General features: G+C 47.0%; 2 protein-coding genes across 2 annotated transcripts; both read left to right on the forward strand.

Moving 5' to 3' along the window:
• Nucleotides 1-904: 904 nt before the first annotated feature.
• kpna4 (karyopherin alpha 4 (importin alpha 3)) lies at nt 905-15,025 on the forward strand. Its single transcript, XM_083680312.1, has 17 exons — nt 905-1,084; nt 3,280-3,324; nt 3,780-3,869; nt 4,678-4,707; nt 5,065-5,117; nt 5,630-5,725; nt 6,323-6,408; nt 6,665-6,751; nt 7,049-7,218; nt 7,796-7,840; nt 7,982-8,113; nt 9,072-9,200; nt 10,018-10,122; nt 11,007-11,078; nt 11,721-11,883; nt 12,029-12,123; nt 12,562-15,025. Exons 1-17 carry the CDS (start codon nt 1,016-1,018, stop codon nt 12,658-12,660), a joined length of 1,566 nt encoding a protein of 521 aa, XP_083536438.1. The 5' UTR covers nt 905-1,015; the 3' UTR covers nt 12,661-15,025.
• An 870-nt stretch (nt 15,026-15,895) lies between these two features.
• Nucleotides 15,896-20,211, forward strand: trim59 (tripartite motif containing 59). Its single transcript, XM_083680384.1, has 5 exons — nt 15,896-15,994; nt 17,339-17,686; nt 17,908-18,129; nt 18,499-18,708; nt 18,924-20,211. The coding sequence occupies exons 2-5, from the start codon at nt 17,432-17,434 to the stop codon at nt 19,575-19,577; spliced, it is 1,341 nt and encodes a 446-aa protein (XP_083536510.1). The 5' UTR covers nt 15,896-15,994; nt 17,339-17,431; the 3' UTR covers nt 19,578-20,211.
• The last annotated feature ends 323 nt before the right edge of the window (nt 20,212-20,534 follow it).

A 20,534-nucleotide genomic window follows, 5' to 3' on the forward strand; every position in this document is an offset into this window, starting at 1 on the left:
ATTATAACAATGTACTGTTGTTCCGGGTAACCTTGAGCAAGGCAGTTGAGGACACACAATGACCTATTTGACCATTCCGTCCCCCAGTCCACAGTGGAACACAGTGGGGACGAGGCTCTGGGAGAAATTTCCACAGTGTTTCCTTTGCTGAATGCTGTTGTGTTGTGAAGTTGAGGAACGTTTACTGATTATTCAAAAGTGCCATATGACTCTGACACATTTGTTTTGTATTACCTCTTCATATTTGATTTATGTATGAAAAGTCACTGTAGACCTATATTTATATATTATTATTATATTTATATTATAGTATTATTATTATATGTTTTTATAAAGAAATAAAAACATTGAATTATTGACTGTGCCATGACTTGGACAGCGAAATGTACATTACAACCCATTTTGCAGGCAGTTTTGTGAATACTAATGATAATGAGATTAATCACATTTCACGGTTAATGGATGCAATCATTCCATGGTTAATCCTGTGGTCAGATGTTTGGGATCAGGCAGCAGGTAAACAATGCAATTGATTGCTTTGATTAAGAAATCAGAATACATTCAGATTCAGATTCAGAAAACGTGAATGTCCTCAGAGAGGCAACTTGTTTCACAACAGCGGTTCATAAAAAAAAAAAAGACTAGATAAAACCCAACAACAACAACAACAACAACAACAACATACACCAGTATACACCTATGATCTATATGGATCTAGGTCTATATCTAAATGTGACAGTGCCCAGCGCCCCCCAGTGGCGGGTTCATGGAAGGGGATAGAGATGATCCTCTTTCGCAAGACCAATGAGCGACTAGGGGAATTCCCCACCCTTCCACGCCAGAGCGAGGCTGCCTCTATCGCCGGCATTCCCAGTATGCACCGCGGACAGACCAGCAAAAAATAGTCCAGCAACTGAACCGACTGCGAAAAGGGAACTAGTAACTGATAGCTAGCTAGCTAATTCACTTTGAGAAAAAAAAAAAGGTAGTAAAAATTATCGTCAAAATTGCTGACATGGCTGATAACGAGAAACTAGACAACCAGCGGCTGAAGAATTTCAAGAACAAGGGTCGCGATTTGGAGGTAAAGTATTCCCGATTCCCGTCGAGGGGGTCTCTTCTCTTCGTATGCGCTATTTTGTTGCTTCGGGCACCGCTGTGACGTCGTTTGTAATTTACAGGACCTGGAACTTTGCACCCAGTCCAAGCCAGGCCTGGTCCGATCGTGATTTAGATCAAGGCCGTTTTAGCCGTCCACCCGAGTTTCAGCACCCGGGAAACACCAAACGTCAACATGTGAAACGCCCAACGCTAACTAGCCAGCGGGGCTAACTAGCTAACCGAGTTAGCATAGCAACGCCTCTGACTGTCCCGTTCGATCACGCAGAGCTACGGGGGCTAGCTCGCTAGCGCAGGCCGTGGCAATGACATACTTTGGCTTGTACCTAGCTAACGCTACTTTACACGCTGTGATTCAATAATCAGCTGAAATATATCTAGTTTATGTCAGTCGAATCAATTTGTTTGGAGTATCACTAGTAACTCAACACGTTTAGGTAGTCTGACAACACTGGCTAGCTAACCAGCTTGCTCCAACCCACCTAGCTAACAATTTATACATCACATCAGTGTTCGGATGATTAGCTAGCCAGGGTTGGCTAGCTAGCTAACAAGAATCCAACCACCCATCCCCCGTCCGGCATAGCTGCTCATGTTCATAAAGTGCCGTACGTCGTTGTGGCGCAATAACTGACACGATTATGAAACCCTGACAAGCTGACCTTAAAGACGTTGAGTAGCTTGTCATTCTGTTTGGTTAGCTGGTTAGGTTAGTGATCACTGCATGTTGCAGATTACCAGCCCGTCAAAACAATGGCGGAATTTAGCTTGCTAGCAAACGTTGGCCAGGGCCCCTATCAATTTCCATTCCATCGCTGAATAACCAGCTAAAAATGAGAGAAGTCAGCCCAAGCAAGTGAGGTTGAGAGATTAGTTTAATTAGTTGGAAAGGGAATGTCAGCCAAATGTACATGTGTGTGATAGTTAGCTAGGATGTTATGTTAGCTAGCGACATAGCTATCTTTATCCGGTTTGACGAGTATCGTCCACCTACTTTCCAAAACAAGTGACGAGCTGATAAGATTCAGGATGTTAATCAAAAATGCGTTTTTGACCCATGGGTCACAAATAGGAATATGTTCACTATGTCGATAATCCTCGAAGAAAGCCAGTGATCTAAAAACGCATGTCACACATAATCAGTTATTGGGGTTATTCACCTGAATAGGGTGACTAAATCAACGAAGGACAGAGAAAAGGGGTCAAATCAGCAAAATTGCATTCCAGATATAGTAGTGTTTTTGCGCTAAGCTACGACTGTAGTGTAAATACCGTTATGTTACCAGACATACTCAGTCTTTACTGTGGGGAACGAATCTTTCGAATCGAATATTTATTTTCATATTCTAGTATGCGAAATGATTGTTCTATTTCGAATATTTCTTCCAAAACAAACGTATCTTTGTGAAATGTCATCAGAGCACTGAGCATACCCATAGTCGTTTATTTTCATATACTTTTACATTTAATTAAGTGTCGTCCTTATTTAGCCGCGGGAGATGACCACCAGTCAAATCCTCCAAAGCTTGCTCTGTCAACAGTGCTTGATGCTTATAATCGGATGTATTATGTTACGAAATTCCGACTTTTTGGTTATAAAGTTAATGATATGTTAGATAAATGCCCCCCCTTAACGACTCATAACAAGAATGATCGTATTGTTTTTGGACACATTTATTTTCTAACATACGGAAGTGACATTTCACGTGGTCAACGGGCATTCTTCGGTGGACACAAGCACATTGTACTGTTGTTACCAATCTCACTAACTATATGATAAACTGTCTAATTTGACTGTGATGAGGGACACAGACATTCTTAGGAATATGTCTGACCTGGAACTCAAACGTCAACCTATATGTCAGCAAGCTAGATGTTAGTAAATCCACCTTCCATGTGTGTTGTGGCTGTCACAAGCAGTGTAAGGTGATGGATTCCAGTGGGAATCCATCAGTGACAGACTGGAACATGGACTGTTGATGAGAACTCCTGAACAGCTCTTAACAGGCACACACACACACACACACAGGATGTCGTCAGCATACTGGGTCCATATTTGTGTCATTGACGGTGAAAGTCAAGTTTATAAATAAAGTTTTAACCAAATAAGCAGGTCATGAACAGTGGGTTAATGTTGTTTGTGTTCTTCCCCCCCTGTAGACCATGAGAAGACAGAGGACTGAGGTGGTGGTGGAACTGCGTAAGGTAATGATTCACCCTCTTTCCTTCCTGTATTTTTTAGGGAAGATGCCAAAATGGGTCATGGGTCATTTCAAATTGGTCCTAACCTTGGCCTCTTGATCAGTTCAGACTGGCCAATCGTGCAGTTTTGTTATAAGACGCTTTATTATCATAATGTTACATAACGTGGAATTGATATTGTTTTAATATGTCAACTCATGACATGTGCACCCTATGAGAAGGGAGGTATCCAGATCAGACCTCGGTTCAAATGGTATTTGAGGTCATTTCAAATACTATGCTTAGCATGACTGCGTTGGCCTGGTGCAGTGGAACCCCCACCCGCCTGCCACTCCAGGCTGGTCAAAGCCTAACGCCTCAGAGTATTTGAGAGAGACATCAAATCCGTTGATGCCCAGGTTTAAAACCAGACACGTTGGAGGTGTGTTAACTGACGTGTCTTTCCCTGCTCCGTCCAGAACAAGAGAGACGAGCACCTGCTGAAGAGGAGAAACGTCCCCCACGAGGACATCTGTGAGGACTCAGACGCCGACGGAGACTTCAGATCGGTACGCTCTGATTGGCTCCTTCATCTGTCTGTCATTCGTCATCCTCCCCCCCCCCGTCTCCTCTTCCGTTCCCAAGTGATAGGATTAGCCATGGAAGTGATTAAGATATGTGATGAAGACTTGGGCCCTGTTAAATGCTGTAAACATGCATTATTTCCCCCTTCCTTGAAGTAATCACTGATCTGACACGAGTGGATTGGTCAAAGCAGGCTTTCCTCAGCGTTGCTCTCACCGATCAAGTCGTGTCAGATCACTGGTTTCTTTAATGGAGGAGGGATGGATCGAAACAAGGCTTCTGGTCCTCCTACTGGACCCTATGTGCTCTCTGGCTCCTGTTAACAGAACCAGTGATGGTCATAGACTGCTGAAGTGTTTGGAGATCTGTCGAGGCTAAGCGAACCGCTAGCAGTGCTGTTGTATTGGACGAATAACACTTCTAGGGAAGGAATGTGACAATGTGTCGATAAAATGAACGTATGCTCAGTGTTTTCTCAGTCCTCCTCAGAGACGGTTTCATACATTTGGTCCATGTTTTATATTTGTCAGGGAGGGTAAAGATATGACATTCTGACAAGTTTCTCCTGTGACTGCCTCCCAAGGCTAACTTACTCACTTCCTTTAGGCGTGGCGACAGGGCAAACGAACAAGTTATGTTACAAAGAGACGGCTTCCCTCCCTCTCTCCCTCTCTCTCTCTCTCTCTCTCTCTCCCTCTCTCTCCCTCTCGCTGCAGCGACACTCTCAGTGTTTGATGTGTCTCGGCCCGTGGAGATGAGGTGCCCTAACCTATTGTTTTTTTTGTTTTGCAGCAAAACACCTCTCTTGAAGCAATAGTACAAGTAAGTAGTTTTTCTTTCTCTGTTTTTGCTATGTCGCTTTAGAAGATTCACGTTTACTTTTACAACATCCTCAGGGCAATGGCTATGGATGTCGACTTTGAATAGATTGGTAGCATGATGTTGTTGAAGTTCATCACGCATTCTTATCCTTCACAAGCTGATACACGTGCAGAGACCGAACACGGTGTCAACAACCCAAATGTTCTCAGGAGAGATTTTTAGGCCGATTTTGGCCAACTTTTTCAGCCGTCCTTCGCCAAACGACTCTCTCTCTCTTAGTGTATCTGATTCTGTGTTGTGCTGTTCTGTTGTGTCTCTTCTAAACGTTGGTTATCTTTGTGGCGCTGTTCTTTGCAGAATGCCACCAGCGACAACCAGGGGATACAGCTGAGTGCCGTGCAGGCTGCAAGGTGAGCCCGTTACCGTTACAGCTGGGTTGCCATGGTGATTCAAAACACTTTTCTTTTTCTTTTTCGAAACGCTTCTGAAACATTCCTAGAATGCTGCGGGGCCCAGGGAGGGAGGGATGGAGACGTAGCCCCTTGAACTGTGTCGGGGCTTGGTGTCGACAGGCTGGGGTTGTGTGACTGGCCCCGTCGCTGCTCGGGGCGCGGCGGTTTGAGGCCGCGTTGTTGGCGACTACTGTGTGATGTCTGCTGTTGACAGGTGTTGCGCAACAGCACAGATGTGTGTACGTTTCACATTCCTCCAGTGTGTTTGTTTGCATGTGTGTGTCAGTGAAAGTATGTGTGTGTTTGCGTGTGTGTGTGACAGTGAAAGTATGTGTGTGTGTGTGTTTGCGTGTGTGTGTGTGTGACAGTGAAAATATGTGTGTGAAAGTAAGTGTATGTGTGTGTGTTTGCGTGCGTGTGTGTGACAGTGAAAGTGTGTGTGTGTCATAGACTGTGTTTCTGTGTCACAGGAAGCTGTTGTCGAGCGACCGTAACCCTCCCATAGACGACCTGATCAAGTCTGGGATCCTGCCCATCCTGGTGCACTGCCTGGACAGGGACGACAAGTAAGCGCTGTTCCCTGAGTGGCTGTTCCCTGAGCGGCTGTTCCCTGCTGTTCCGTCTTTCAGATGTCAGACCTGGGTTGGAAAGGACAGAAATACTGAGTGAATTAGTTTGAGCGTTTGATTGATTGATTGAGTCTGCCTGGAGTTCCAGGACGGCAGTGCGGTTTGCGCCTTTTCGGACTATTCGATACAGTTCCGTGGTGCCAGGCAAACTCAGTCGAGCACAGCCAAACGTTTGAAATGATTTTCGAAGGCTGTTGTCCGTTAGACATGCACTGTCTTCTTCTGCTTGTCTGAGCTTAGCGCCACGGCACGTAGACGATGGCGTTGAAAGTACGATGCGGCGCGAATGTGTTTGTTTTCACATTGAGATTTGTCAGAACGAGTGATGCATTAACGTCCCTTTCTCTCTCTATCCCTCCTCTTTCTCAAACTGTATTTTACCTCTATCCCCCTCTTTTCATTCCCTCCCTTTCTCTCTCTATATCCCTCTGTTTCCATCACACTTTTGAACCTCTATCCTCCTCTTTTCTCATTGTCCCCCTTTTTCTTTCTCTTTCTCTCTCTCTCCCTTTCTTTCTCTCTCTCTCTCTCTAGCCCATCTCTTCAGTTTGAGGCTGCCTGGGCTCTGACCAACATTGCCTCTGGCACCTCTGAGCAGACCCAAGCAGTGGTCCAGTCCAGTAAGTACCACCTCACAACCGTACTGCACGAACCCATGTCATAGCTCCTGTTATCTAACACACACACACACAGCCTACAGCAGCCACTCACTGGAGCGCGTGAGGGGTGTTAGTCGTTATGCAAGCCATGCAGTCCATTTTCGGTTCATTTGGTTCTTGAAAGGAGACGATTTGTAGTTTTTTGTTGTTGTAGGTTTTGTAGTTCTAAGCGATTGACTTGGCTGTGGTGTATTTATGAGTGTGTCTTGTGTGGTAGATGCTGTGCCACTCTTCCTGAGGCTGCTGCACTCTCCTCACCAGAACGTCTGTGAGCAGGCCGTCTGGGCCCTGGGCAACATCATAGGTGAGTGTCTGTCTGTCGGTCCTCTGATGCACTTGATTGGTACCAACCGTACTTTGCTTGTGAAACAGATTAGTTACAAGTTGTTGCAAACAGCAGCCCCGCAATTCGAGCCTCGAACTTGTGACCTCTGACTTGCCAACATGTGACCACCGTCTCCTCCAATACCCAATGTAAACCAGCTACGCTATCGAAAAGCTAGCTCTTCGACCCCGCGGGTGATGGGGATGGGGGGGGGTATTTGACGGTTTAATTTTTTGGTCCAGTACAGCCCTAAACTTGTGTGTGTGCGTTCCCCAGGCGATGGCCCCCAGTGCAGAGACTATGTGATCAGCCTGGGCGTGGTGAAGCCCCTGCTGTCCTTCATCAGCCCCTCCATCCCCATCACCTTCCTACGCAACGTGACCTGGGTCATGGTCAACCTCTGTCGCCACAAGGACCCACCTCCACCCATGGAGACCATCCAGGAGGTGAGAGAGAGTGTTTGTGTTTGTTTGTGTGTGTGTGACCTGGGTCATGGTCAACCTTTGCAAACGTAAAGACCCAGGGCAAACATGTACATGGAGTTGTGTGTGTGTGAGAGAGAGAGAGTGAGAACGTGTCTGTCAGTGTGTTACTAATGTGTGCGGTTGCCCCCCCCCCCCCCCCCCCTCCACTGTAGCTCTCCAGAGTCTCCTTCAGTCTCTCGTCATGCGAGAGCGAAGGGGGAATGATCCTTGGCTGGCTGGGTGTGGGAGTAGAGGAGAGGAGAGGAGAGGGAGGGGGGGGGGTTAGGATTACTACCCAGCAGGGGTCCTCCTAAGCTGGGAAAAGGAGGGCCGATTTAGCGCTCTGGGCCTGGAGGGCTGTGCTCGTGCAGAATAATACAGGACCGTCTCTCTCTTAAGCTCTGATAAGCTCTTTAGAAAATAATGTGTAAGAATCCGTTTTTTGTCTTTTTCGATTGTTATTTCGTTATCACTCCATTGACTCTCTCTTTCCCTCTCTCTCCCCCCTCTCTCTCTCTCCCCCTCTCTCTCCCCCCCCCCCTCTCTCTCTCTCTCACAGATCCTACCAGCTCTCTGTGTTTTGATCCACCACACCGATGTGAATGTGAGTATGACAGAATTACATCATTCCATCCAGGATGACTCACACACCTGAGTGTATGTGAACAGCTATTTGGAGGTGGCTGGTCAGTCTGACATGTTCACCCCTGTGTGTGTGTGTGTGTGTGTGTGACCCCCCTCCCAGATCCTAGTGGACACGGTGTGGGCGCTGTCGTACCTGACGGACGCAGGTAACGAGCAGATCCAGATGGTCATCGACTCCAGCATCGTGCCACACCTGGTTCCCCTCCTCAGCCACCAGGAGGTCAAAGTTCAGGTACTCCCTCCCTCCCCACTCTCTGTACTGGGGTTTGGTTGTTGGCTTTTCAAAGCAAGTGAAATGACTTCAGGGATTGGCCACGCTTACACCAATCTACGTGGGGACGTGAGCTCTGCTCGGTCAAGGCTGTTCTCTGTCTTGGCGCCCCAGAGGTGGAACGAGCTTCCCACCGCTGTCAGGACGGCAGAGTCACTACCTCTCTTCCTCCGTAGACTAAAGACCCGTCTCTTAAGGGTGTACCTGGGATCCTCCTCCCCAGACCTCTCCACCCAACACCCTACATCCTCTATCCATCCCCCTCTCCTCCTCCTCAGACCTCTCCACCCCCCAACACCCTACATCCTCTATCCATCCCCCTCTCCTCCTCCTCAGACCTCTCCACCCCACATTACCACAACTTGGAATCTCCTTTTCTTCCTTTCTCCAGCACTGTGTCTGCTGATGCCCCTTGTTCTTATCGAAGGTTTTACCGTTTACGATGACTGATGTTGGTTGTAGCTCATTCACTTACTTACCATAAGCACATTTGGCAAGTCGCTTTGGATAAACGACTTAAATGTGAATGAGTGGAGAATTGGGACACGGTTGGCTAATTACCTCCCTCCTTCACAGGGCGTCTTAATAAGGGGAGGATGGGCCTGTAGTCAGGGATGCTAATGAGATGAATTGGATATGGATGTATGCCTTTGTGGTTTCTCTGTGTCTAGACGGCAGCTCTGGGGGCGCTTAGTGGCGTAGCACGCGAACGCTCTCATACCACATCACCGCAAGGTCCCCGGTTCGATTCCGACCCTCGGCATATCTTGCCACCATGTCATCCCCCCCCCCCCCCCCCTTTCTCTCTCTCTTTCACAGACCCACCCACCCATCCTTGCTGTCAATCTCTACTGTCTCTATCCCAGTAAAGCAGAAATGCCCTAAAAAGCTCATCTGTGTGTATTATTATTATTTTTAGACTGCTGCTCTGCGGGCGGTGGGGAACATTGTGACCGGCACAGACGAACAGACCCAGGTCGTGCTCAACTGTGACGCCCTGGGCCACTTCCCCTCGCTCCTCACACACCCCAAGGAGAAGATCAACAAGGTAACACACACACACACACACACACACCTTTTATCATCATTGGTGATCTTTCGGATTTCTCGAGTGTGATTGTCCTCCATAGGGTCTTCTATACACACACACACACACACACACACACACACACACCAAACTCAGCCATACCCTGGCCTTGCAGCAGTGCAGGGGTGGGACAGTGGCTGACCATGCTGGAGGTGATGACATCAGAGACTGGCGCGTGTGTGAATGCTGTTTGAATGACAGTGAATGGGAGTAAAGCTACTAGTTAGTGTGTCACTAGTTAGTGTGTACTCATCTTCGTGGACCTGGATCAAGAGGACTTCAAGCAGCTGATGAATTATTGGATTTAGTGTAGTTGTGGGTGGTGGTCTGGGACAGTGGGTAGTGTGTGTGTGTGTGTGTGTAGCGTGTGCGTGTAGTACCACTGGGCGCTGAAAGAGGGCGCTGAAGACTTACGGGTCTTCTGCTGATAAAGGAGTGCATCTGAGGCCTGTCACTCAAACAGAGGCCCCCCCCGCCACACTGTGACTTGTCCAATGATTAGAGCCTCAGAATCCGCCCCTTCTGCGTTCCCAGCACCTTGTCTCGACCAGGGGCCGCGCTTTTCAGAGCAGGCCCCTGGAGTCTGATCCAGCTCAGTCCACACACACACACACACACACACACAACGGCGATAGACTGCTCTCACACACACACTTATCTTGATGTAATTATCCACAGATAGGAGTGTAGTAGTAGAACACCATTCCGTCTCTGTCGATGGGAGGCTCTCACTGACTGGACGTGCTGCGTTGTGTGTGTTCCCTCCCTTCCCCACTAGGAGGCGGTGTGGTTCCTGTCCAACATCACAGCAGGCAACCAGCAGCAGGTCCAGGCCGTCATCGACGCCAAACTGGTGCCCATGATCATCCACCTGCTGGACAAGGTGTGTAGCGCACCCTGGGTCACGCCTTACTTTGTCGCCTGTTATGGAAAATACATTCATAGAACTATTTTCAGGTTATACACTTTCATATGACTGATAAACTTGTGTAACTACTGTGATTACATTTTCTCTTGCCACACCTCTAAGGTTCTATAGCCATTGTTCTGAGAAGCACTGTGATTTACCATATGAACAGCGGTGATCTCTGAGGGAGTGGTAGGAGAGAGCAATAATGGGGGGACAGGCGCATCCTGTCGATAGGTGTGAAATGTTGAACAGCGATTAAGCAGTAAGAAAGCGCTGATTGATCAGTAAGAGAGTCTCACCATTGTTCATTCTCTCCCGCCCTTTCTCACGTAAGCACAAGCCCATCAGCCGATAGCCTTGGCTGTGCCTGTATTATGTTTAAACTGTATAAAAGACGAACCTGATCATTGTCTCTTTAGACTTGTGCTGAACGGACCCCCGGTTCTGCGCTGGGCTGCTGTTACGCTCTTGTCTGCAAGCAATAAATACCGGACTCAGATATTGTGGACACTCAGGACTTGTTTCTTCATTCTTACCTCTGAAGCGCTAAAGTACAGAGTGGTAAATCCTAGACTTCCACCACACGCCTCAGCGGGGTTAGAAAACGACCTCACAGCATGTCAGTGTTCGCTGATCTGAAGGGCTCAGACAGGTGTTAGCAAGACGGTGATGGTTCCGTGTTTCCACCTGTTACGCTTATTTCAGATCTGCACATTTCTGAAAGGGGCAAAAAAGGCTCTGCTGTCGTTCCAGATTTCGTTGTCGCGCTCTCTGCCAAAACAACAGAATGGTAACGTGATGAGGGTGGTTACCGCCGGGGAAATGTTAAATGTGAGGAATGTTGTTTTTATCCACAGGGAGACTTTGGGACCCAGAAGGAAGCAGCATGGGCCATCAGCAACCTGACAATAAGCGGGAGAAAGGACCAGGTGAGCATAACCACTCAACTCATTTCAGCGCCGAGGGTGAATGAAGTCGCCCAAATTGTCAACATTCTTCAGTGCCAAGGGTGACTTTATTCACCAGAAATGCATAAATTGTGAGTCTTTATTTTATAGCCACTAAAAATAGTGTTGCTAGGTAAACACCACATAAAACACTTGGCACTCTAGGTGGTGAGTGTTCTGGAATTCTTTGGCAGTTGCCGAGTTAAACTACCTCACTTGAGCCCTACCTCGCTCGAGGTGTTAAACTCCTCTTCAGCATACCTTTTTAACCCATTCCCTGCCCTCGGCGACTGTAGTCGACACAGTTACATAGTGAACTGTATGTTTGCTTTTGGATTTTTTTTTACCCAATCAAAAACGTCTTGCGAAGTAAGGTTCATCTATTTTTCCATGTACGGTAAAAATTAACATGGGAAATGGGAACTTTCGTGTGGTAGAGCAGGAAAATGTCAACTGAGCAAGTGAGAGACACAAATTAAGTCACTCGTTGCTGCTTAATGTCAGTGGCAGACATGACAGGTATTGGACAATGTGTCTGTAGAACACAAATCAAATGAGTAAAATAGTGTGGTTGATCATTTCTGTGGATCCACCACAAGCTTAAATTGCCCTCCTGTCCCCTAGGTGGCGTACCTGATTGAGAAGCAGGTGATCCCTCCCTTCTGTAACCTGCTGACGGTGAAGGACGCCCAGGTGGTCCAGGTGGTCCTGGACGGCCTCAGCAACATCCTCAAAATGGCCAACGACGAGGCTGAGACCATCGCCAACCTCATCGAGGAGTGTGGAGGTGAGGGCCCGGTTTCCTCCTCAAACGGCTCCCGGTCAAAGACGGTGGACGATTGACAGCGCTCCAAAGCATGTCGTCCTATGGAAAACAATGCAAAGCTAAACGTGTCCTCTCTTCTCCCTCCCCCTCTCCCTCCCTCCATCAGGACTGGAGAAGGTGGAGCAGCTCCAGAACCATGAAAATGAGGACATCTATAAATTGGCCTATGAAATTATCGATCAGTTCTTCTCATCTGATGATGTAAGTTTGAGTTGTACATTGAGTTGTCCTCTTCTATCGCAGTGTGTGCCATACCGTCGGGAATGTCTCAGGCTCCGTAAGTGTGGAACACATGGAGCCTAAGAACATATGGAAACATGTTACATATACAAATACAGTACCAGTCAAAAGTTTGGACACAAACTTGCCAAGAGTGTGCAAAGCTGTCATCAAAGCAAAAGGTGACTTTGAAGAATCTAAAATATAAAACATATTCTGGTTTGTTTAACACTTTTGTTTGCTACAAAATTCCATATATGTTCCTTCATAGTTTTGATGTCTTCAATATTAATCTACAATGTAGAAAATAATCAAAATAAAGAAAAACCATTGAATGAGAAGGTGTGTCCAAACTTTTGACTGGTACTGAAAGTGATGTGTACAGGAAACTGACGGAGTGAGTTTTGATTGGTTCTGCAGATTGATGAAGACACCAACCTGGTCCCGGAGGCGATCCAGGGAGGAACATACGGCTTCAACTCCTCCACCAACGTGCCAGCAGAGGGGTTCCAGTTCTAGAAGGCCTCAGAGGATTCTGGAGTTTTGTTTCGCGATGCAGCACTCTGTTCAACATAAAAACAAATTAGGAGAGAAAGAGAGAGCGAGAGAGAGAGAGAGAGAGAGCGCGAGAGAGAATGTGAGAGAAATTAGATCCATTGTGCTTGGCTCGTGGGATCCATGGCTGCATCTTATTCTGAAAGAAAAATGTGTGGATTTCGTTTGGCATTCCGGGGGAAGCAGCCCAAATGAAGTGAGAGATGGCGAGTGGGTGCGTGTGAGAGTGAGTGACTACATGTTGCAAAAAAACAAACATCTACATCGAATGCGTTGAGAGACATGCTGAGTAACTTCCGTGTTATTGGAGCTGTCTTCTTCTAAAACTGAAAACTTCTACAATGACAACAAAAAACGTGATGTCCAGCCCGGGGAGAACCACAAGACATCAAGAATCAAGAAATTTGGTGGCAACAAAAACACACAAAAAAACCACAATAAAAAAAAAACCTCAACAATAAAAACAAGCGTAAGATGAACCATATCACAATTCTGCGGTCCTCCGACCAGAGGGGGCGCTACCTTCCGTGCGCCTCTCCCCCAATCGGCCACGCTATCAGACGTGTGAATGGACCCATTGTGTATGAATGTCTGGACTCAGTGCTGAGGAGCCAGGTTCATCTCCTCCAATCAGAGGCCCTCGTTGGGGCGTCTCCCCCCCCCCCCACCCTACCCTACCCCCCCACCCAGTGACGATGGGCGGGGCTCGGAGTCCAGCGACGTGTGTCGCGTGTGAGAGAGAATGGACGACTGGTGAGCGTGTGTGCGTGCGTGCGTGACTGGAGTGTGCAAGACTGGATGAGAACGCATGCAGAGAAGAAGAAGAAAAAAAAAAAATACATACAACTTAGAGCAACAAAACCGAGGAAACGCATACGAGAGGAAAATAGGAGAAGAAGAAATATTCTGCCTTCAAAAGAGGCGGTTTGACAAAACCCTGACAGGAAGAGAACTTTGGAAATGACAAACAACAGCAACATGTCATCACAAGAAGTTTGTTTTTGTTTTTGTTTTAATTGTTATTAAGTTAGTATTAATTGACACTGGACAATGCTATTGGCTGGTGGAGCAGTGGTGCATTGTATTAAGATGCATTTGGTGGCTTTTGGGCTTTTTTTTTGTTGCCTCCAGTGTGTACCTCCCTTTTTTATTTTTTTTTATTTTCGGCTTTTACTTTCATTGCTTGTGTAAAGGTGATTAAGGATCATATCCCCACCATAACCAGACCGTTGCACCAGATATGGGTTTGATGCTGTGAAAAACTGACATCATCATCATCATCATCACTGTCAACCAAATGACTTCTATACTCCCCTAGCATGATTCCATGATTTCTTTTTCTTTCTCTTGAAGCAAAAATCACTGCTTTGCAGTATTGTTGCCATAGCTTTGACTTATAGCAAGGGGGGAATGAGAAATATGGCCATTTTATGTAACTTTGTGATTCATAACCTTTGCATGTACTAAACTATAGCACAGTTAATTTTAGGGTTTTTTAGTTTCCTCAGACTGTGTACACAGTGTAATTTTCTTTTTTCTTTTTTTTTTCTTTTTTTTGTAAACTGTGCTGTTTAAATGTGACATGTCTCCCATTGCCCTACGGACTTTAGTGTCTGATTCGCAGAAAAATCGAAACAGTTTTGCACATGTACTGCAGAGAGTGAGGCCTGAAGTTGTTGGAAAGGTGTGTGGTTAAGACTCACAAATCAGACCTGCCAACACCTTCTACAATATGCGTCATCCAACCACAATCTTTGTTTTATATTTAGAGTAACTAGCCATGATAAATCCATGTTGAGCCATTTTAAGGGACTATTTGGAAAAATAAAAAATAAAAAAATGTTTTTTTTTTGTTTCCTTTTTAAAAGAGGCAATAATTGATCTTCCTCTGGTTTTGGGAGTACCTGAGTTAGGGGGATGGTAAAAATAACCCCCCCATGTCTCAAGGTGCAAGGAAGCCTACAGGTATACATGTGGGCCCTTCTTACTAGAACCCCTTAAAAGACCCATGAACAAGTTTGCTGTTCTTCAGTACCTCTGAAATCCTTGCTTCCCGCCCCCGTCTTCCCCCTCTACCATTTAGGTGCCCCCCTCCACTCCCCAAATCTTTTCTTTGTGTTAATTTCAAAACACTGTAGTAATTGATTACACTTTGTGGTCATAACCTTCTGTTGAACATAGGGTATTTTTTTGCAGCATTCCTTGTTAGCAAAGATGTGGTTTCAAATCTAAAAAAACAAAATGGAGGAAGTGGTGGCGGCTTGCTTAACCTGTTGGATTTAGACTACACAGGCTAGGTTGTCTTCAAGAAAATAAATAGTGAAACCCATGTCCTCTCTCTGTGGTCTTCATTTCAATGCATGTTTTGTAGAGAGGCACAACACTGAGAAATAATGGATTTGATTTTAGCTCTGACTAGCTTGTTCAGGGCCGAGGGGGAATAAAGTCGCCCAAATTGTCAACATTCTAGAGTGCCAAGGGTGGCTTTATTCACCAAAAATGCATAAATGATGAGGCTTGTTGTAGCCAATCAAAGTATTGTTGCTAGGTAAATATCACAGAACACTCAACACTCTAGGTGGTGAGTGTTCCAGAACCCTTTAGCAGTTAGTGAGTAAAGAAAACATGTCATAGTCTCACAACCTTCTCACAACAAGAAAATGCCTAAAGGTATATACAGGGGCTTGAACAATTCCCTTGTTTGAGCAAGAAACCCTCTTCCTTTATTTCAATGAGTCAATATTTTCTCTGGTCCAATCCAACTGCTCTTTAGATGGGCTAGTTTCTGTCATTCAGGCAAACATGGAAACACTCACATATGAGCTTCAAAATTAATCAGCAGTGCTCTCTTTACCTCTTAAACAGACTAAATTCTGCTTTAATTTGATTATTGATTACTTTATTTCCTGGCCATGTGTAGTATGTTATTCTATATGTGTAGTGTGTTATACTATGATCTGAGCATATCCACACAAAACTCCAAGGTGTAACCTATCAAATGGGATCCTGCTTTTACATCTGATCATCATATTTCTAATGCCATAATCAGTTTAGTTTGGGTCTGGTTTTTAGGTGGAAATGAGTCAAATAAGGGCGTTCAGCAGAAGAGGTTAATAAAACAACAAGTGTGTTTAGTGTCTTGTTTGAACTTCTAACAGTTTGCACTGTATTGCGTTTGGGGGACGTGATTGGACGAATGGTGTGGTAACACGCCTGCGCAGTGAGCCGGACTAACAGCCGTCGGAGCCAGTGGCGGAGAGGAAGACGAGCCTGAGGACGCTGTCCCGCACATCGGACGGTGAGTTGTAGTTACAATATGATTATCTTCATAAACTGCATAGGGAAATGAACTAACGAACATCTGTGTCAACTTTAATGCAAGCAACAGTCTGAGCAGCCTGTGTTGTGAAGTGTTACCGAAACTCATTTGCGGGCCCAGGAGCACAGTTCAAAAGCAAAAAAAAATATGAAAATATTTGCCCTAATATGAAAAGAGGTATACTTTTGAGTTTCTTTGGTGTGTCTTTATTCTGCCAAATGATGTCGTAGTGATTTTAGAATTTAGGTTACCAGAAATAGGAGAAGGATGTCGGAGCTTCGCTGATTCTGATTGTTCGTGTCGAGATGTGAAAAGAGACAATGTTTACATCCTATTGAGTCACTTTTTACATTCAGATTAGGCGAGAGATGATCCCGACAACAGTGAACAGGTGAATAGCCTATCTCTGCCCTTACATATGGCTCACATATAGAGAATGATTATATTTCTATAGTTATGCTACTCTGATAACACCTGCGCCTGCCTGTTCAAAGCGAGGCGCCAAATGATCTAACATTTACATTACATTTATGGCATTTAGCAGACGCCTTTATCCAAAACGAAATACATTTGTGTATGTTATGCATTTGAAAGTTGCATCAACTATAGGGAAGTAGCCGAGGCTAGAGCCTTATTCTTCCACACTTTTAATGTATTGTACCCTGTTTTGCACCAGCACATAATCCCAGAAGTCTAAACTTCGGTTTTTTACCCCCCGGCTAATCTAAATTCGGCCAATTAAAATAACTACCCCCGGAAATGGAAAGGAGGAAGTCACTCAATATTAGTCATTATATAACACTAGTGTATTAAGACATTTTGCATCCCTATTTGAATGAATAACGGTCTGGAAATAATTCTAATTTAGGTCCAAGTGTTCTAACAGTGTTATTAATTGTGTATGACGCATGTAATAAGAGAGAACTGTGCAAGGAGTGATAATTGTTGTTCCCTGTGGGTTAGAACAGCGACTGTGGTAGAGACGGTACACAGCCGATCAGACAGACAGACTGAAATAGCTCGTAGCGGCGAGGTGAGAGTCCTACGGCGCCAAGTCATCTGTCTCTCCTCTGGGACAGCGGAAGGCCTACCAGCCCACCTAACTGACCCCCGAAAACATTGCAGATTGTCATGCAATGTTGATGAATCATTTGTAATAACCGCTTGGGACCTACAGACTATAAGCGTTATTTATTATCGACAATTAGACGGCCACTGCCAAATGTGTGCCTGACAGTAAGAAGGCTAGATCGTTTGTTGACATGTTTGCATCTAGGCCTAATCAACCAGAACTTACTTGAACGATGTACGCTTAAATTACAGGGCGAACGATGAGGTAAATTGCGAGAGGACGCACCGACAACCCTTGCAGGCTCACGGCCCGTCGTTGTCCCGTCAACTCCCCGGACCACCGACATGGATAACCTAGAAGAGGACCTTACGTGCTCGGTCTGCTACTCGCTGTTTGCCGACCCGCGGGTCCTTCCCTGCTCCCACACCTTCTGTAAGATCTGCCTGGACAACGTGCTCCAAGTCTCCACCAACTACTCCATATGGCGGCCGCTGCGGCTCCCGCTCAAGTGTCCAAACTGCCGCGACGTGGTGGAGCTCCCGCCGACGGGGGTCGAAGCGCTGCCCGCCAATGTCTCCCTCCGCGCCATTGTCGAGAAGGTAGGAAGGAAAAGAGCCTTAACTGTTGCCTACTCCTGAAAGATACATTTGTGATTGTTTATTCCTGCTTAAGATTCACCCTACCAGTTAGATTCACGCTACCACTTAGATTCACCCTACCACTTAAATTCACCCTACCAGTTAGATTTACGCAGACAAGTGACATTTTCAACCTATATGTCGTCCCCCCCTCCACTCTTAATTACACCATGTCCCACCAGTTTCAGAAGGACAGCCAGCCGCGGCCCCCCTCCTGCCCGGACCACCCCCACCAGCCCCTAAACGTCTACTGTGTCCTGGACCGCCAGCTCATCTGTGGCCTGTGCCTAACCGTGGGGGGGCACCAGGGCCACCCCATCGACGACCTGCAGGCAGCCTTCCTCAGGGAGAGGCAGGCCCCCGCCCGCCTGCTGGGGAAGCTCTCTGACCGGCGCTGGGCAGAGGTCAGAGGTCATCTAGTTCATTTATTTCATAGTGACAAGGATGGATAACGTTTGATATTGTAGCGAACGGCTTGGTAGAGTAGCTTGCCCTAAGCAGGCATTGAACTCACGACCTTCCACTTACCAACCAGCCGCGTCAGCGACAATACCAAGAGAGTTAGCTCCCTTGGCGGAGATGCTAATGGGCCTTACACAGGGTCGTTACATTATATTGAAACATTGATATATTGGACTCAGAAAAGACACAGTTCGTATTGATACAGCTAAACGAGACAAACAAACAGTCAGTCAGTCAGTCTTTGTCCTCTAGCTGGTTGTCCTGGTGTTCCTCTCCTGTCTCAGGTGAGTCTTTGTCCTCTCCTGTCTCAGGTGTGTGAGCTGGGGCAGCAGCTGGAGCAGGAGAAGGCCCACTGTGAGGACCTGGTGAGGCAGGACTGGCAGGCCGTGGAAAACTTCTTCCAGGGGCTGGAGCTGGCGCTGGCCCAGAAGAAAGAGGCCTTCCTGGGCGCCCTGGATGCCACGAGCGTGGATGTCTGCCTGGCCTATGACCCACTCATCCAGAGGGTGAAGGAGCTGCAGGTAAGGTTTAGCCTCTGCAGCCTGTTTCTGCTTTAGCCAGTGGTTACCTGTCTGTGAAGAAATTGTTGAGTTTCCAAAAGGTTAATTGATAATTTTCGCTACATACTAATACTCAAGTTCCCTACTAAAGTGCACAACATTGGCATTGTGAAGCTCATACAATAGTGGAAAGTGAGTGATGGATGGACATGGTGCCTTACCATCCCTTCCTGCAGGAGGAGCAGTTGGACCTGGTGTCTCTGGGCACGGCCGTGGAGGAGGAGGACTCGCCCCTGGTCTTCCTGGAGAAGGTGCACCGCTTCCGGGAGAGGGTGAACACGCTGGTCCAGGCCCCCCTCCCTGCAGCCACCCCCCTCTCCATCGCCCCCCGCGCCGCAGACTACCTGGAGAAGCACTGGGCCGGGGTGACCATCGGGGCGCTGGAGCAGGAGCCCGTGCCTCGGGTCACCTGCTGTACCCCCAAACCCGGCGGTCCGGAAGTTAGTGCGGAGGTGACCGAGGCTGGATCCGGGGGTCAACATGGGGGGAGCTGGGTCCAGGATGTGTGGTTCGAGCTCACCACCTCCACAGTGGTGCTCTTGGGGTTCCTGGTCCTCCTGGCGGCCGTGTGGGTGAACCCCGTGGGGGGGGCGTCTCTGGGCTTCTCCCTGCTCTCCCAGGTGAGCCAGGCGGTCCATGGTCTGAGCAGCGAACTGAGCACCTGGCTGTGGGAGGCTGCGAGCTCCCTGTACGCCCAGGCGGGGGAGGCGGCGGCGAGGTGCAGCTCTGTCCTCTCCGCCTGCGGGGAGAACGCCTACCGGCAGCTGGTCTCCCTCTGGAAGAGTCTGAGCTCCGGATGCCCTCTAGTGGCGACTAGCTGCAAAACTTGACAGGAAACAAACAACCTGGAGGGTTTTCTTTTGTCCGAGACCAACCCCCCCCCCCCTCAGCTGCAGCTTCTGTGACCGCCGGTGCAGCCTGGCGTCGCCGCATGTCCGTTCGTCCTCACAGCCGTCAGCCGCCATTGTAACAAACCTTCAGTGGTCGATGAGGCACGCCACACGCTTACGAAGGCTCTCTTTAGGTTTTAATTCCAAGTGTTTCTATTAAGAATTTACATCGGGGTGTTCAGTGGCGTAGCACACCTAAGGCGCATACCATATCATTGCAAGGTCCCTGGTTCGATTCCGGTCATCGACATATCCTGCATGTCATCCCTCCTCTCTCTCACCCATCCTTCCTGTCAATCTCTACTATCTCTATCCCAATAAAGCAGAAACGCCCTAAAAACATATTTAAAGAAAAAAAGAATTTACCCATCATTACATGGCTTCCGCCATTGATTTTCTGCCTTTTTTGGGATACCTCTGGTGTCGCAGATGGGAGACAGAGGGTTATGTAGTTCCAGAGTGACAGAAAACACAGGCTTCACATTCGAGACCAAGACCAACCTACTGACTGGATTCAAATGTGCATGGAACCAGACCTCACCACAAGTGGCCTTTAAGTTATGACAACCTTTATTAAAGCAGCATTCACATCCTGCAGATTGTATCGAACATTCAACCGTGTGCCTTTGACACGCCAATTCTTATCGCACCAGTTGGCCTTATCACAGAATACTTGCCATCTTACATATGTTGTAAAGATATTTGCTATGAATAAAATGAATACTTTATATATTTTTCACAGCCATTTCTGACAAGTACTGATATTCAATAGCTCATTTCATTCCACTTTGGTTGAAGTGTTGTGTTAAATTAGGGATATATTTCTAGATCACAGATGACTGGTCTTTTGATATTTTCTGTGGAAGTAATTGTTTTGTACAGGACTTGTGTTGAATA

The sequence above is a fragment of the Argentina silus genome, assembly GCF_951799395.1.
Source record: "Argentina silus genome assembly, chromosome: 11".
Taxonomy (NCBI): domain Eukaryota; kingdom Metazoa; phylum Chordata; class Actinopteri; order Argentiniformes; family Argentinidae; genus Argentina; species Argentina silus.

Bases quoted from the DNA above. Each gene is read 5' to 3' on its own strand.
- kpna4 (XM_083680312.1), top strand. From the start codon at position 1,016: ATGGCTGATAACGAGAAACTAGACAACCAGCGGCTGAAGAATTTCAAG. The intron at 6,752-7,048 runs GTGAGTGTCTGT...TGCGTTCCCCAG, and splicing joins GGCCCTGGGCAACATCATAG to GCGATGGCCCCCAGTGCAGA. The intron at 7,219-7,795 runs GTGAGAGAGAGT...TCTCTCTCACAG, and splicing joins CCATGGAGACCATCCAGGAG to ATCCTACCAGCTCTCTGTGT.
- trim59 (XM_083680384.1), top strand. From the start codon at position 17,432: ATGGATAACCTAGAAGAGGACCTTACGTGCTCGGTCTGCTACTCGCTG. The intron at 17,687-17,907 runs GTAGGAAGGAAA...ATGTCCCACCAG, and splicing joins TCCGCGCCATTGTCGAGAAG to TTTCAGAAGGACAGCCAGCC. The intron at 18,709-18,923 runs GTAAGGTTTAGC...CCCTTCCTGCAG, and splicing joins AGAGGGTGAAGGAGCTGCAG to GAGGAGCAGTTGGACCTGGT.